At 46.4% G+C, this 12,342-nt stretch overlaps 1 protein-coding gene across 3 annotated transcripts in view; it reads right to left on the bottom strand.

The window, feature by feature from the left end:
* Positions 1-12,342, bottom strand: part of LOC102408196 — a 181,301-nt gene that overhangs the window by 61,193 nt on the left and 107,766 nt on the right. For all 3 annotated transcript variants that reach the window (XM_045164286.1, XM_045164285.1, XM_045164287.1), the window contains exons 36-38: positions 11,863-11,955; positions 7,463-7,680; positions 5,397-5,590 (exon numbers count right to left, since the gene is read on the bottom strand). In XM_045164286.1, coding sequence (XP_045020221.1) covers positions 5,397-5,590; positions 7,463-7,680; positions 11,863-11,955 — 505 coding nt within the window. The remainder of the gene's footprint in view (positions 1-5,396; positions 5,591-7,462; positions 7,681-11,862; positions 11,956-12,342) is intronic.

Here is a 12,342-nt window from a genome sequence, read left to right as displayed (position 1 = left end):
TGATGTGAAGAACTGACTCCTTGGAAAAGACCCTGATGCTGGGAAAGATCGAAGGCAGGAGGAGAAGGGGACAACAGAGGATGAGATGGCTGGATGGCATCACCAACTCGATGGACATAAGTTTGAGCAAGCTCTGGGAGTTGGTGATGGACAGGGAAGCCTTGCTGCAGTTCATGGGGTCGCAAAGAGTTGGACATGACTGAGTGACTGAACTGAACTGAACCTTCATTGCAGCATTATTTACAATAGCCAAGACATGGAAGCAACCTAAGTGTCCATTGATAGATGAATGGTTAAAGAAGATGCAGTATATACATACATAATGGAATACTACTCAATCATGAAAAGAATGACATCTTGCCATTTTCAACAACATAAGGGTATTATGAAGGACAAATACTATATGATTTCACTTATACATAGAATCTTAAATAAGTGAACAAACATAAAACAGAAACAGAGTCAAAGATGCAGAGAATAAGCAGGTGGTTGCCACAGGGGAGGTGGGCCGGGGTAATAGGTAATAGGTAAGGGCGATTAAGAGCTACAAGTTTCCAGTTGCAAAATAAATGAGTCATGGGTATAAAATGTACAGAATGGGAAACGTAGCTGATAACTATGTGATATCTTTGTATGGTAGCATATCCTAACTAGACTCATCCTGGTGATCAGTTTGAACCATACAGAAGTATCCAGTCACTATATTGTGTAACAGGAACTAAGAGTGTTGTAGGTCAATTACATTTCAAAAACAAACTCATAAAAAATGAGATTATTCAATAAGTAGTGCTGGGAAAATCGGACAGCTACGTGTAAAAGAATGAAAGTAGAACATTGTCTAACACCACATACAAAAATAAACTCAACGTGGATTAAAGACCTAAATATAAGACCAGAAACCATAAAACTCCTAGAGGAAAACATAGGCAGAACACTCTGGCATAAATCGTAGCAATATTTTTTTGAGTCTGTCTCCTAAAGCAAAGGAAATAAAAGCAAAAATAAACAAATGGACTCTGATTAAACTTGAAAGCTTTTGCACAGCAAATGAAACCATCACCAAAACAAAAAGACAATCTACTGAATGGGAGATAATGTTTGTAAATGATACGACCAATAAAAGGTTAATATCCAAAACACATAAACAGCTCACATAATTCAACATCAAGAAAAGACCACACAATCTGAGTAAAAAATGGACAGATGACCTAAGTAGACATTTTTCCAAAGAGGACATGCAGGTTGGCCAATAGGCACATGAAAAGATGCTGGACATCATTAACCATCAGAAAAATGCAAATTAAAACCACAATGGATATCATCTCACATCTGGCAGAATGTCTATCATCAAAATAATAATAATAATAATAAATGTTGGCAAGCATGTGGAGAAAAAGGAACCCTTGTGTACTGCTGAGGGAAATGTAAATTGGTGCAGCTGCTGTGGAAATCAGTATGAAGGTTTCTCAAAAATTAAAAATAGAACAACCACATGAACCACCAATTCCACTCCTGGGTATATATCCAAAAAGAAAAAAAAAGAAAATATTAACTCAAAAAGATATATGTATCCCAATGCTCATAGCAGTGTTATTTACAATGGCCAAGATACGGAAGCAATTCATTCATCAACAGACAAATGCATTAAGAAGACATAATACACACACACACACACACACACACACACACGAATACTACTCAGCCACAAAAAGGAATGAAATTTTGCCATTTCCAACAATACAGATGGACTTGGAGGGTATTATGCCAAGTGAAATAAGTCAGCCAGAGAAAGACAAACACTGTATATCACCTGTATGTGGAATCTAAAAACTAAAACAAACTAGTGAATATAACAGAAAAGAAAAACAGACTTAGAGATATACAGAACAAACTGGTGGTTACCGGGGGCGGGGGCGGAGAGGGAAGCGGGATGGAGGATTAAGAGGTAAAAGCCATTATGTACAAAGTAAAAAAGCCACAGGGATATATCATGTAACATGGGGAATATAGTCAATATTCTATAATAACTTCAAATGGAGCATAACCCTTAAATTGTGTCACTATGCTGCTCAACATGTAACTTATATAATATGCTTCAATTTAAAAAAGGTCACATTTATGGTTATCAGAGGTGGGGGATGGGGTATTGGATGAAGGCCATCAAAATGTACACGCTTCTTGGAGGGAATATAAGTTGGTGCAGCCACTGTGCAGTTTTGAGCCAGGATGGAGGGTCTTCAAAAAACTAAAAAAAGAATTACCATATGATCCAGCAATCCCACTGCTGGGCATATATCCGGACAATACTATAATTCAAAAAGACACATGCACCCCTAAGCTCACAGCAGCACTGTTCACAAGAGCCAAGACATGGGAACAGCCTACATGTCCACTGACGGATGGAGAAAGAAGACGTGGTGCACATACAATGGAATACTGCTTCTTCTGCTAAGTCACTTCAGTCATGTCTGACTCTGTGCGACCCCATGGACGGCAGCCCACTAGGCTCCCCCGTCCCTGGGATTCTCCAGGCAAGAACACTGGAGCGGGTTGCCATTTCCTTCTCCAATGCATGAAAGTGAAAAGTGAAAGTGAAGTCGCTCAGTCGTGTCCAACTCAGCGACCCCATGGACTGCAGCCTTCCAGGCTCCTCCGTCCATGGGATTTTCCAGGCAAGAGTACTGGAGTGGGGTGCCATTGCCTTCTCCGAATGGAATACTACTCAGCCATAAAAAGAACAAAATAACATGGCACCCCACTCCGTACTCTTGCCTGGAAAATCCCATGGACGGAGGAGCCTGGAAGGCTGCAGTCCATGGGGTCGCTAGGAGTCGGACACGTCTGAGCGGCTTCTTTCACTTTTCACTTGCATGCATTGGAGAAGGAAATGGCAACCCACTCCAGTGTTCTTGCCTGGAGAATCCCAGGGATGGGGAAGCCTGGTGGGCTGCCGTCTATGGGGTCGCAGAGAGTCAGACACAACTGAAGCGACTTAGCAGCAGCAGCAACGTCATCTGCAGCAACACAGATACAACCAGACACTACCATACTAAGTGAAGTAAGTCAGAAAGGGAGAGACAAATACCAAATGATATCACTTATATGTTGTATCTAAAATATGACACACATGAACCTATCCATGAAACAGACATGACTTAGCAACTGAACAACAGCCAAGGCAAAACAGAAAGAGAATCACGGACACAGAGCGTAAGAACAGATCTGTGGTTGTCAGGGGAGGGGGCTGGAAGAGGGATGGAGTGGGACCTTGGGGTTAGCAGAGATGGATATATCATATAACATCATATAATGTTATGTGATTAGTGACAACAATATGTCACTATGTTATATGTTCACTATCCTATGATAAACCATAAGGGAAAGGACATAAGAAAAAGAAGGTATATATAACTGAATCACTTTGCTGTACAGCAGTAATTAACAACATTGTGAATCAACTATAAAACATTTTTTAAAAGGTTCGAACTTCCAGTTATAAGATAAAGAGGTTACATGCATTGGAGAAGGAAATGGCAACCCACTCCTGTGTTCTTGCCTGGAGAATCCCAGGGACAGGGAAGCCTGGTGGGCTGCCGTCTATGGGGCCGCACAGAGTCGAACACGACTGAAGCGACTTAGCGGCGGCAGGAATGTAATATGCATGCTCAGTCACTGAGTCCTGTCTGACTCTTTGAGACCCCATGGACTGCAGCCTGCTAGGCTCGCTGTCCATGGGATTTCCCAGGCAAGAATACTGGAGTGGGTTGCCATTTCCTCCCACAGAAGAATGTAATATACAATATGAGAAATATAATTAACATTGCTCTATGTCATATATGAAAATTAAGAGTATAAAATCCTAAGAGTTCTCACCATAAGAAATTTTCTATTTCTTTAATTTTGTGTCTAAATGAGATGATGGATGTTCACTAAACCTACTGTGATTATCATGTCCTAATGTATGTAAGTCAAATCACAATTCTGTACACAAACTAATATCGTGCTACATGACAATTATATTTCAATAAAACGGGAAGAAAAACAAATTGTTAGAGGGACTTCCCTGGTGGTCCAGGGTGAAGAAACTGCCTTCCAGTGCAGGGGATGTGGGTTTGACCCCTGGTTGGTGAACTATTCATTGGAAGGACTGATGCTGAAGCTGAAGCTCCAATACTTCGGCCACATGATTCAAAGAACCGGCTCATTGGAAAAGACCCTGATGCTGGGAAAGATTGAGGGCAGGAGGAAAAAGAGGCGACAGAGGACGAGATGGTTGGATGGCATCACCAACTCAATGGAAATGAGTTTGAGCAAGCTCCAGGCGTTGGTGATGGACAGGGAAGCCTGGCTGCAGTCCATGGGATCACACAGAGTTGGACACGACTGAGCGACTGAACTGAACTGGGGAACTAAGATCCCACATGCTGAGGGGCAACTAAGCCCACGTCCCACAACTATAAAGCCCACATGACATAAATGAAGAGCCGACATGCCACAACAAAGACCTAACACAGCCAAAAAATAAAACAAGTGTTAGAAGGGAACATTGCACTCAGCCCTGCTTCCTGGATATTTCCAATATCCATTAGCATGTTAAGGCTCTGACAAGTCCTGTACAAGGTAGCCTGTTTAGTTTGGTTTTCAATTTTTAAAATGTGTTGCATAATAAAAAAAAAAGTAAGATGTACAAAGAAATCATGGGATATTCATACAATGGACTACAACGGAGAAATGACATTTGCTACTTGTGACAATATGAATTAATCTCAAAACACAACAAAACCAGTTTGTACTCCACCCTCCAAAAAGAAAATTACTCAGTCCCACATGTCTCATCCAGTCACTCCCTCTGTTTAGTATTTAGACAGCAGAAGATTCATTTTGAAAGTGTTACTCTGAAAGTGTTAGTCTGAAAGTGTTACTTGCTCAGGCGTGTCCAACTCTTTGGTGACTCCAAGGACTAGTCTGCTAGTACCCCTGTGTTTGGAGTTCTCCAGGCAAGAATACTGGAGTGGGTTGCCATTCCCTTCTCTGGTGGATCTTCCCAACACAGGGATCAAACTCCAGTCTCCTGCATTGCAGGCAAATTCTTTACCCTCTGAGCCACCAGGGAAGCCCGAATACTGGAGTAGGTTGTCATTTCCTCCTCCAGGAGATCTTCCTGACCCAGGGTTTGAACCTGCATTTCTGGAGTCTCCTGCACTGGCAGGCAGATTCTGTACTAGCTGAGCCCCCAGTGAAGTCCAAGGTACTAACTGCTGACCAAAGAGCATCACGAGTGTGTGTGATGCTGGAACAGCGCATCTGTGGACTTGAGTATGTGTAGGATTTCATCTACATGGAGGATCCACAGAGGGTGCTTGCCCACGATCCCATAGTGCTCCCCGGGCTCTCACCTTCTCTGAGCACCTCCTTCTGCTTCAGCACGCCCACGAGGGTCAGAAGACGGGGCAGGGCTGCCCAGGCAGCCACTGTGTGCCGGGCTTGGCTCCGCAGGGTCAGGACCCGGCCTCCTCTCTGCTCCTCAGAGGCCTTGAGGAAGAGCTGCACTGTGCTCTGGTCCAGCAGGGCTTTGGAAAACAGCCAGATCCTAGGAAGGAAAGTGATGGGGGCGTGGAAAACATCAGCAGCTATCTCTGCAGCAAATGGTGTTTTTCCCCTTCAAGTAAGCCAGTCTGGCCATACGAATTCCTGAACCCCATGTTCAGACCCATCATGGGATCGCCTTCCTGGGCCCTCAGCCCGCAGGGATGCAGTGTAATGGAGGGCTCAGATCACGGGCTTTGAGGTCAGTCAAATGTGAGGTTGAATCCCAGGGCTGCTGCCCACTCACCGTGGGGCCTTGCACAAGGACACAACTCCCTGAACCTCAGTTTCTCCTTCTGTAAAGTGGAGGAAAGCGTGGAACTACTGATGCTGAACCGACATTGCTAGTGAGTTATCAGTCTATGTTGTTACGGTGGGGACGAGGGACAAAACAGTCCCAGGAAGCCTGCTCTTAAAATTCCTGGAGAATCGGGGCAGGTGACATGGTGCCAATCACCCACATGTGTGTTTTTTTCGTTTGGGTTTTTTTCTTTTCTTGACTCAAGTCACGTAAGGCTTCCCAGGTGGTGCTAGTGGTGAAGAACCTGACTGACAACGCAGGAGCTGCAGGAGACCTGAGTTTGATCCCTCAACAGGGAAGATTCCCTGGAGGAGGGCATGGCAACACACTCCAGTATTCTTGCCTGGAGAATCCCATGGACAGAGGAGCCTGGCGGGCTATAATCCATGGGGTTGCAAAAAGTCAGACATGACTAAAGTGACTTAGCACACATGAAGCATGTAAGAACTTACTTTCCTGACTAGGGATCGAACCCATGCCCCCTACATTGGAAGTGCAGTCTCAACCACTGGACCATCAGGGAAGTCCCACATGGTATATTCTATATATGACACCATGGGAGATGCTTTCCATGGGAATACCAAGACCAGGGACAAGATCAGCCATGCTTTCCTTGGTGCACACTCACACAGGTGTGTGTGTGTGTGTGTGTGTGTGTGTTTCCCTAAGGAAAGGCACTATTTACAAACAATGCCATTGTTTGGTTTCTTACTTTTCCCTGGCTGCTAGGAAGCTCAGAGTCAAATCATCAGCTCCACTCTAGAAAAAGGCACGCATTTCGTTTACTGATGCCACTTTGATCATCTTCCCATTTTTCCTTCCCTTCAACCTAATTTCCTCATGTATTTTTTTTTTTTTTGAAACCCAGAATAAGAATTGGCAAGCTGTGGGCCAAAACCAGCCCATCTGTATAGTAAATAAAGTTTTATCAGAACTTGGCCACTTGCGTTGATTTACATGTTGTTAGCATGCTTTTGTGCTACAATAGCAGAATACCTGCCACAGAGAGCATGTGGCCCGCAGATCCAAAAATATTTACCATCCTGTCCTTTCCTGAAAGTTTGCCAGTTCTTGACCTAGAACAATGTACATTTTCATAATCTACCTCAAACCCTTTGAAGTTTGGGAATAAGGCTTCCCAGGTGGCTAGGCGGTAAAGAACCTGCCTGCCAATGCAGGAGACACGGGTTCAACCTCAGATCCAGGAAGATCCCCTGGAGGAGGAAATGGCAACCCATTCCAATATTCTTGCCTGGGAAATCCCACGGACAGAGGATCCAGGCAGGCTACAGTTCACTGGATCATAAAAGAATCAGACATAACTTAGCAACTTAACAACAATTGTGAATGCTCTTATAACTAAAAAAGAAAGGAAAATAGATCAAAGTGGAAAATTGAATGTCTCCTCCCTTCTGCCCCCTCAAGCCTTAAAATCAAGAATGGCACGGATGGTCCCACCCCATTCAGCGATGGTCCCAGAGGGCACTTCTGGGTGATGATTTCCCATCTCCCAGGACTTCAGTCCTTCAACCTCAGAGGCCCCCTCCCTCCTTGAAGCCGCCTGGGGATGCTCACCTGGCTGGGGCGACCTTGCTGGACAGCTGCAGCTGAAGAGCCCTGGGGGCTCTGAGGATCTCCTGGTGTAGGAGGACACTCATACCCCAGCCCCGGGTGTTCCTTCGGCTGTCCTGTCTAGCACTGGCCTCCAGCAGAACCAGCTCCTCGCCAGACACGTGCACAGACAGGGAGCCGTTGACGCTGCGCTCTCTGTAGCGCGCGGCAGCCGCCTGCACCTGCAGGGAAAGAGGACAGCGTTCAGAAGCAGGGGTGTTGGGGGTTCTTCCCTGATGCTCCAGTAGTTAAGAATCCACCTTGCAATGCAGGGGACAAACTAAGATCCCACATGCCACAGAGCAACTTAGCATGCGAGCCACAACTATTGAGCCCTTGCAGCTCAAGTAGAGGATCCTCGTGTTGCAAAGAAAGATCTCCCATGACACAAGGAAGACACCACGTGCCACAACTAAGACCCAACACAGCCACGTAATAAATAAATACATACTTTTATAAAACAGTAAAAGTGAAAGCGTTAGTCACTCGGTCATGTCCGAGTCTCTGCGACCCTATAGACTGTAGTCTGCCGGGTTCCTCTGTCCATGGGATTCTCCAGGCAAGAATACTGGATGGGGAAGCCATTCCCTTCTCCAGAAGATCTTCTCAACCCAGGGATCAAACCTGGGATCTGCCTGCATTACAGGCAGATGCTTTACCATCTGAGCCACCAGGGGAATCCCTCTTTTTTAAAAGATACTATTAAAAAAAAAAAAAAAAAGCAGAGGAGGGACAGGAAGAGTCTGTGGGAGCTGGGTATGCAGGAGGGCCTCTTCTTCCAGGAAGTCTTTCCGAGTCACTCCAGCACTGAGCATCACCAAACACAGTGGACAGCAAATACTCAGGAAGAGAAATAAGACAGAGGGAAGAACAGGGGGAAGCCTGCCCTGACCCCAGCTCCTTGCCCAGGCACAGAGGATCATCTTGTCCTTCCCACTACCTATGAGGTGGGATTTCTGTCTTACAAATGGAGAAAGTGAGGCTCAGAGACTCACATATTCAACCTGGGCCTGCCTGGCTCTAAAACTCATGCTTGTGCCTGAAATAGGGTTGCTACGGGGAGCAGAAGACCCCTGAGCAATTCAGTTACAAAAAAGGATGCTCACAGTGCTCCTTGGGGCCCAGAGAACCCCTAGAAGCTCTGGAGGTCAAAGGGGAGAATGTCTGGTGCATAAGGAGAGGCCACACTTGGGGTGAGTTCTCTGGTGGCTCAGAGGGTAAAGCGTCTGCCTGCAAGGCAGGAGACCTGCATTCGATTTCTGGGTTGGGAAGATCCCCTGGAGAAGGCAATCGCAACCCACTCCAGTATTCTTGCCTGGAAAATCCCATGGACAGAGGAGCCTGGTGCAGGCTACAGTCCATGGGGTCACAAAGAGTCAAACACGACTGAACGACTTCACTTTTGCATCTGGGGTGAGGTTGGAGCAAAGGCCTGGCCAGGCCCCCAGGGTGATGTGGGGAAGAGTAGGGTGTGAGCGGCAAGGCCCACTCTTCCACCAGCTCTGTAGGATCTGAAGCCTACTTCCTGATCTGGGCCTTGGTTCCCCCACTACAGGGTAGAAACTGGCCCGGCCCAGTCTGCACGTTACAGTCGCATGGGGAGCTTTTACAAGTATGCCTGGCCCCTCGCTACCTGAATTGATAGACAGCAGTGTATCCCATGCAATGCAACAGTATTCAGTGATAAAAGGAAATGAGCTATTAAGCCGTGAAAAGACACAAAGGAATTGTAACAGCACATTCTAAATGAAACAAACCAACCTTTCAGTTCAAGGCTACAAACTGAATGATTCCAACTGTATGATGTTCCAGGGGAAAAGGTAAAACTAAAAATACAGAAAATGCTAACGGGTGGCCAGAGGGTAAGAGAGAGGGAAGGAGGAACGGAGGGATCGCAGAGGATCTTTAGGGCAGTGAAACTACTGTGTATGACGTAGTGAAAGCTGATTTATGACATTATGCACTTGGCAAAGCGCACAGAATGTATGGTGCAAAGAGAGAACCTTAACGTAAATGATGCACTTTAGTTCATAATGAATTAATATTGGTCCCTTCATTTTAACACATGTACCACACGAAGGCAAGATGTTTGGCTTATTTTTTAAACATTCTCCTTTTCTCTATTTATTTTTTTATTTTGGCCAAGCCATGCAGCATGCAGGATCTCAGACCCCGGCCAGGGATCGAACCAGCACCCCACAGCAGTGGAAGCACAGTCTACCACTGGACCCCCAGGGAAGTCCCACAAGATGTCGATAAGTGGGAAAACCGTGTGGAGAATAGGGGTCTGTGAGAACTCTCCGTACTTTCTGCTCAATTTTCCTGTAAACCTAAAACTGCTGTAAAAACTGAGATTTATTAATTTTTTAAAAGAGTGCCTGGGACGCCCTAACCAATCAACTCAGCATCTCCAGGCTGCAATCCAGGTATGTTCTGTTAATAAAACTGCCCCCACCTGCTTCTAACGTGCAGCTGAGGCTGGGAACTTCCAGGGTACACCGTGTCTTCTCTGATTGACTCTGTGGGCCCGAGAGGTCTTGTGGAGCATGCATTCTCAACAGGGGCAATATTGCTTTAAATGCATAATTGGTTCTTGTGAGGGGGCTTTGGTTAAAAAAAAATAACTTCTTATACAAGGCACAGATATGCATCCGCACACAACAGAAAAACAGGACATGTGTGGACTTAAATTTTCATAGAGCGGACGATTAGGGGAAAAGTGTCTAACAAGCCTCCTTGGTCGGGGATGCAGTAATTAAATTAGGTTGAGAAACATCAGTGAAGGGATACCTGATGTTTTGGGGGGGATGGGTTTAAGAAGGCTGGGTTCCTGCCACCCAGGCCCAGCCCTCATTCAAACACAGAGATAATGTGAGCAAAGGCTCCTGCTGTTTTAAAAAGTAATAATATACTCAATACTCTTAATGGCCTATATGGGAAAAAAACATTAAAAAATAGTGGAGATATATATACATATATGAAGTGAAAGTCGCTCATTCGTATCCAACTCTTTGCGACCCCATGGACTATACAGTCCACGGAATTCTCCAGGCCAGAATACTGGAGTGGGTAGCTGTTCCCTTCTCCAGGGGATCTTCCCAACCCATGTGTATAACTAAATCACTTCGCTGTACATCTGAAACTAATACAACATTGTAAATCAACTATACTCTAATTTTTAAAAAAGTAATAATAAAGCCTGAATCCATTAGGTGACCCAGCACTCAAGGTTCCAGCAGGACTCCTCCTCCCTCTCCATGAGTGCTGGGGCCACACTGGGCTCCACGTCCAGACTGCCTGGGTGCCCATCCAAGACCCTCCACTTATGCGCTCCATGACCTTGCACAGCGCACATCACCTCTCTGTGCCTCAGAGTCTCATCTGTGACATGCCGATCAGCAGCACCACGAGGCATCCCCAAGATGATCCACGTCAAGGGCTGAGACCAGAGCCTGGCACACGGCAAACATTCAAGGGCCATCAGCTCCCGTTATAACTGACTTCGGTGATGGCACATTTTCCAGTCTGACAGGTGCCATGATTTTATACATCTCAAAAGTGAAAAGGCTGCTGATGAGACAATGAACCAGTGTGGGTCTGAAGACACATCCTGATTTCAGAGATACCAACACATGCGAAAACACGCCTCTGAGACCGATCAGCTTCCATTCTTCAGAGCCCTTCTGGGGCTCCCCTCAAGTTGTCAAAACCCACAGGCACAGGACTGAGGCCACAGCAGGCATTTAAAAATTGCTATCAAATTCTGGTCCTCATCGTAGTGGGGGTTACCCACCTACACCTCCATGTCCCCAGCCCGCAGCCTAATTCCTGTGTACACGGCATACTCTCAAAGTAACCAAGGTGGGGGACTTTCTATGGAGCTGGGCCTGGGGGAGCAAAGCACAGCCCTCCCACCTGCACGCCTCTCTCTGCCTCTTCCTTTCCCTGGAGAATGAAACCCTATGTGTTTCTACCCCACACTGGGCAAAATACTCTGGGATCTAAAAAGCCATTCTGAAGGCTCATACAGTTTCTTCCAGACCCAACCACAGGGCAGGGTTTTGAGGACAATTCTGCCTCTCTCCATTTTCAAGGGTGAAATGTGATCCTTTCACCCTCCAGGGAGCTGAAAACCCTTCTTGCCTGGGCAATCACTTCCAAATGACGGATTTGGAAATCTCCTTCCCATCTGTTCTTGATTCTGGAGGGGCTGTCTGGCTAAGCTTAGCATCGTGGTGTGACCCTCCCCCTGCTCCCTCCCCTCCATCCTCCCTTCCTTCCGCCCCATCTCCCAGCAAGCTGGCTGCTCAAAGACAACACTTGGCAGGTAACTGAGGTCATCCCGAAGAGACCACCATCTGTACCTGCAAGTCTGGAGGAAACATGGGTCCACGGGGACGTCTGAGCTGGAAGGAAACCACCGAATGGGAGTCAGATCCGTTCAGCTGGACCGAGACCTGTTGGGAGGGGGAAATAGAGAAGGGGTGAGGGGGTCAGAGGGAGCAAAGAGTGAGATGCAGAACCCAAGAAGGCGGCTGGCTGGGCACTGAGGAGGGACAGGTCATCCCAGAGATGTCCCAAACCCAGGCCCCACAGCAGACGCCTGAAGCCACCATCCTTTCAGGACAGTTCTCAGCCTAAATCTTATGGAGACTGCCTTACCTGGAAGCTTGAGAAGTGAGGCCCCAGACACGGGGCTGAGAGGACAGCTCTCGGACTGCAGACCACATCCTCCCCCTGCCACGGTGTCTGCTCATGCCTCCTGTGTTCACGGATGCCATTTATTTGACCCTGACTATGAACCAGGCACTGGGAAGTTGGTTTTACAATCATCTTATTCAATC

Source organism: Bubalus bubalis, chromosome 24 (genome assembly GCF_019923935.1).
Source record: "Bubalus bubalis isolate 160015118507 breed Murrah chromosome 24, NDDB_SH_1, whole genome shotgun sequence".
Classification (NCBI taxonomy): domain Eukaryota; kingdom Metazoa; phylum Chordata; class Mammalia; order Artiodactyla; family Bovidae; genus Bubalus; species Bubalus bubalis.
The sequence above is the reverse complement of the archived record's forward strand: the minus strand, read 5'-3'. Positions and strand labels throughout refer to the sequence as shown.